Consider the following 2865-nt stretch of genomic DNA (forward strand, 5'->3'; position numbering starts at 1 on the left):
GTTCTCTCTCAAAAAAAAAAAAAATGTGTGTGTGTATGTGTGTGTTTGCTATTGAGCACATAAACTCACTGGAAAGAGCCAAAGAGGGAAAGTGAGAAATCATCCCCCCCACCCCCGAAGGGGGATGGCCATACCCAATCCCTTCTCCATTCTCTTCCTAGGATTTTGTGTACACATACATGTGTGCCAGGTGTGATTCTAAATCTGTATACATACATGTGTGCCAGGTGTGATTCTAAATCCTCCAGGTCCAGGACTTGAACTGTGGACAGCCATGTGGGAATCCTGCATCTTAACCACCAAGCCACCTGGTGGCCCCATACCAGTTATTATTAAAGAGAATAAAATGACTTATTCTAGTCTTACTATAATGCAAATAACTATATTTATAATAATGGTCATTCAGGGTTGGCTCCATAAACTGGTGGTTAAGGCAGCCTAATTCTACTTAGCTGACTACATTCTTTGAATCTTGACCCTGGAGTCTTGAAAGACATGCCACATGCATGTGCATGAGTGTCCAAAATCTCAATAGGAAGCAGAAATGGAGGAGAAGGGATTTATGGCATGAGCAAGCACATCCCCTTAGGGGGTGCTTTCTCCTTCTCTCCCTCGGTCTCTCTTTGGCAAGTGCAAAGATATTACATACTCTGGCAAATTTTTAAAAAATGCTCATTCAGGGACCAGCAGATGGTATAGCAATTACGTTGCTAGACTCCCACATTGCCAAACACAGCATGAGTCCTGGACCTGGTGGCTTCAAACTCACACCAGGTGCATGTGTGTGCATGACCAAGATCCCAGGAGGAGAAGGGATTATGGCATGGACACACCCCCTGGGGGGTGATTTCTCACTTTCCCTCTCACTGTGCCTGTCCCCCCATCCCCCTCAGTGCATATGCTCTAAGACAAAAACTTCTTAAAAAAAAAAAAAAAAAAAAAAGCTCATTCAGAATAACAACATTAAATTGGAGAGAGCTAACTTCTTTAAATAATGGACAGTATTAAAATGCAAATGGACAGTACTAACAATTCAGTAAGCTTAGCACAGCTTTTGCACCTCAGTCAGAAGTATCTGATTTGGTTACAACCTTGATGTCAATGATTATATGCTAATATCAAGAGGTGTTACTACAAGTGTAAGTAGCAGTGCTGCTACGAATTCAGACTTCTTTCCATAAGTAGGCATGTCACCTACTCCACACTCCATATCCCTATGCATCTTTCCCAGTGCCCTTTTCACAGGCCAGTGGACCCAACCTACTGAGACTTCAGTGCCCCAGACAGAAATGGCCTTAGTACACCTTGAGAAAGCCTGATAAGACAGATGCTGCCCTAGGGATGGTGACCTACAAAGGGCAGAGAGCCATGACCAGGAAGCAAAGGGAATGGTATCTAGTGCAGACATCAAGGGGCCCACCTTCAGGGCGGCACAGACATCTGCTAGGAGCTGTTCTGCCTGGGGCTTCCTCTCCCGATACTGCTCAAACAAGTAGTTCTGTCGGGCCCTCTTGATGATCTGGAAAGGGAAAAGGGAAACTGGAGGTTATGCTTAGAGCCCACTTTTGTCCACATATATATAGCAGGCCACTTACATGTGGCAAACTCTGAGCATCGGGAGGCTGGTGCGGGAACCACGGCATCATGGAACATGAACACTGCCCACTGTTGCCCATTGCCGGGCAGCGTCTGACGTCCACCATGACCCTTGTGTTACTGAGGACACATGGGGCCCCACTCCCACACAGAGCTATGCACAAGAGTGCACACCCCAGCAGGTCTTCTCTCCGTAAAGCACCATGGGTTAGGGACACTTTAATCAATGTGGTCCCTGAAAATGCAGCTTTCTAACAGCATCTGAACATCTGTATAAATGACCATATTATTTGCATAAATTATGACACTAATTCATCGAGGAGATTGAAATGATATTTATGAAGTCAAAACCCATGCAAACTCAAGCCTATATTCTTTTACATACTTATCTGAAAGTTCTATCTTCTTTAATATTACCCAATCATATATACAGTTTTATCTTGAGCTGGGCAGGGTAGTACATACCTTGGCTCCCAGCTACCTGGGAGGCTTAAGCAGGAGACTGCAAGCTCCTGGCCAGTGTGGGCAACTTATTGAGACTCTGTCCAAAATAACACTACACATACCCATACACACACACACATACAAATTTAATCTTGAAAACTCCCTTTACCTTATCATCAATATCTGTAATGTTCATACAATAAAAGACATCAAATTTGAAGTAATCCTTCAACACTCTTCTCAAGATATCAAAAGAGATGTAGGACCTAAAGCAATGAAAAAGCAAACATTTCCAAAGTGTCCACTCCGTACATGACCTTGGCATTGTAATTAAAGTATGTACAAGTGAAAGGATTCCATGGCCGTTACCCTAACAGTCAGCTACTCTCCACAGTTACCCAGTGACCACCCAGTTGAGGATGGTGTTTTGAGAACTCAGCACCTGGGGCACCCACCAGAGCCCAAGGGATGAGGAAAAACTGTCTAGGGAAAATGTCTAAGGAAAAGTACAGGATATTAACAGCAAGGATATGGAAGACTTTTCTTTTAGTTATCTTTAATATTTCTACACTGAATATGAATCACTCATGGAATTAAAGTTTTTATTTTAAAAATAAAAGAAGGGGCCAGCAGGTGATAGGGTGGTTGGGGCACTGGACTCCCACATGGATGACAATAGTTTGAGTCCCAGACCTGGTGGCTTGCTTTCTTACATCCCTCTCTCTCTCTCTCTCTCTCTCTCTCTCTCTGTTTTTGTCTAGTGAATATATGTGCTCTGTAGCAAAGTAAAAAATAATGGTTGGGACCAGCAGTTGGCGTAATGGC

General features: G+C 43.6%; 1 protein-coding gene across 1 annotated transcript in view; it reads right to left on the minus strand.

The window, feature by feature from the left end:
* CARS1 (cysteinyl-tRNA synthetase 1) overlaps nt 1-2865 on the minus strand; it is a gene marked incomplete in the record, with an annotated part of 92562 nt that overhangs the window by 67848 nt on the left and 21849 nt on the right. Inside the window, 2 exon segments of the mRNA XM_014590847.2 lie at nt 1421-1519; nt 2210-2306. Of these exon segments, the coding sequence (XP_014446333.1) occupies nt 1421-1519; nt 2210-2306 (196 nt within the window).

The sequence above is a fragment of the Tupaia chinensis genome, unplaced genomic scaffold (assembly GCF_000334495.1).
Source record: "Tupaia chinensis unplaced genomic scaffold, TupChi_1.0 Scaffold000047_1, whole genome shotgun sequence".
Taxonomy (NCBI): Eukaryota; Metazoa; Chordata; class Mammalia; order Scandentia; family Tupaiidae; genus Tupaia; species Tupaia belangeri.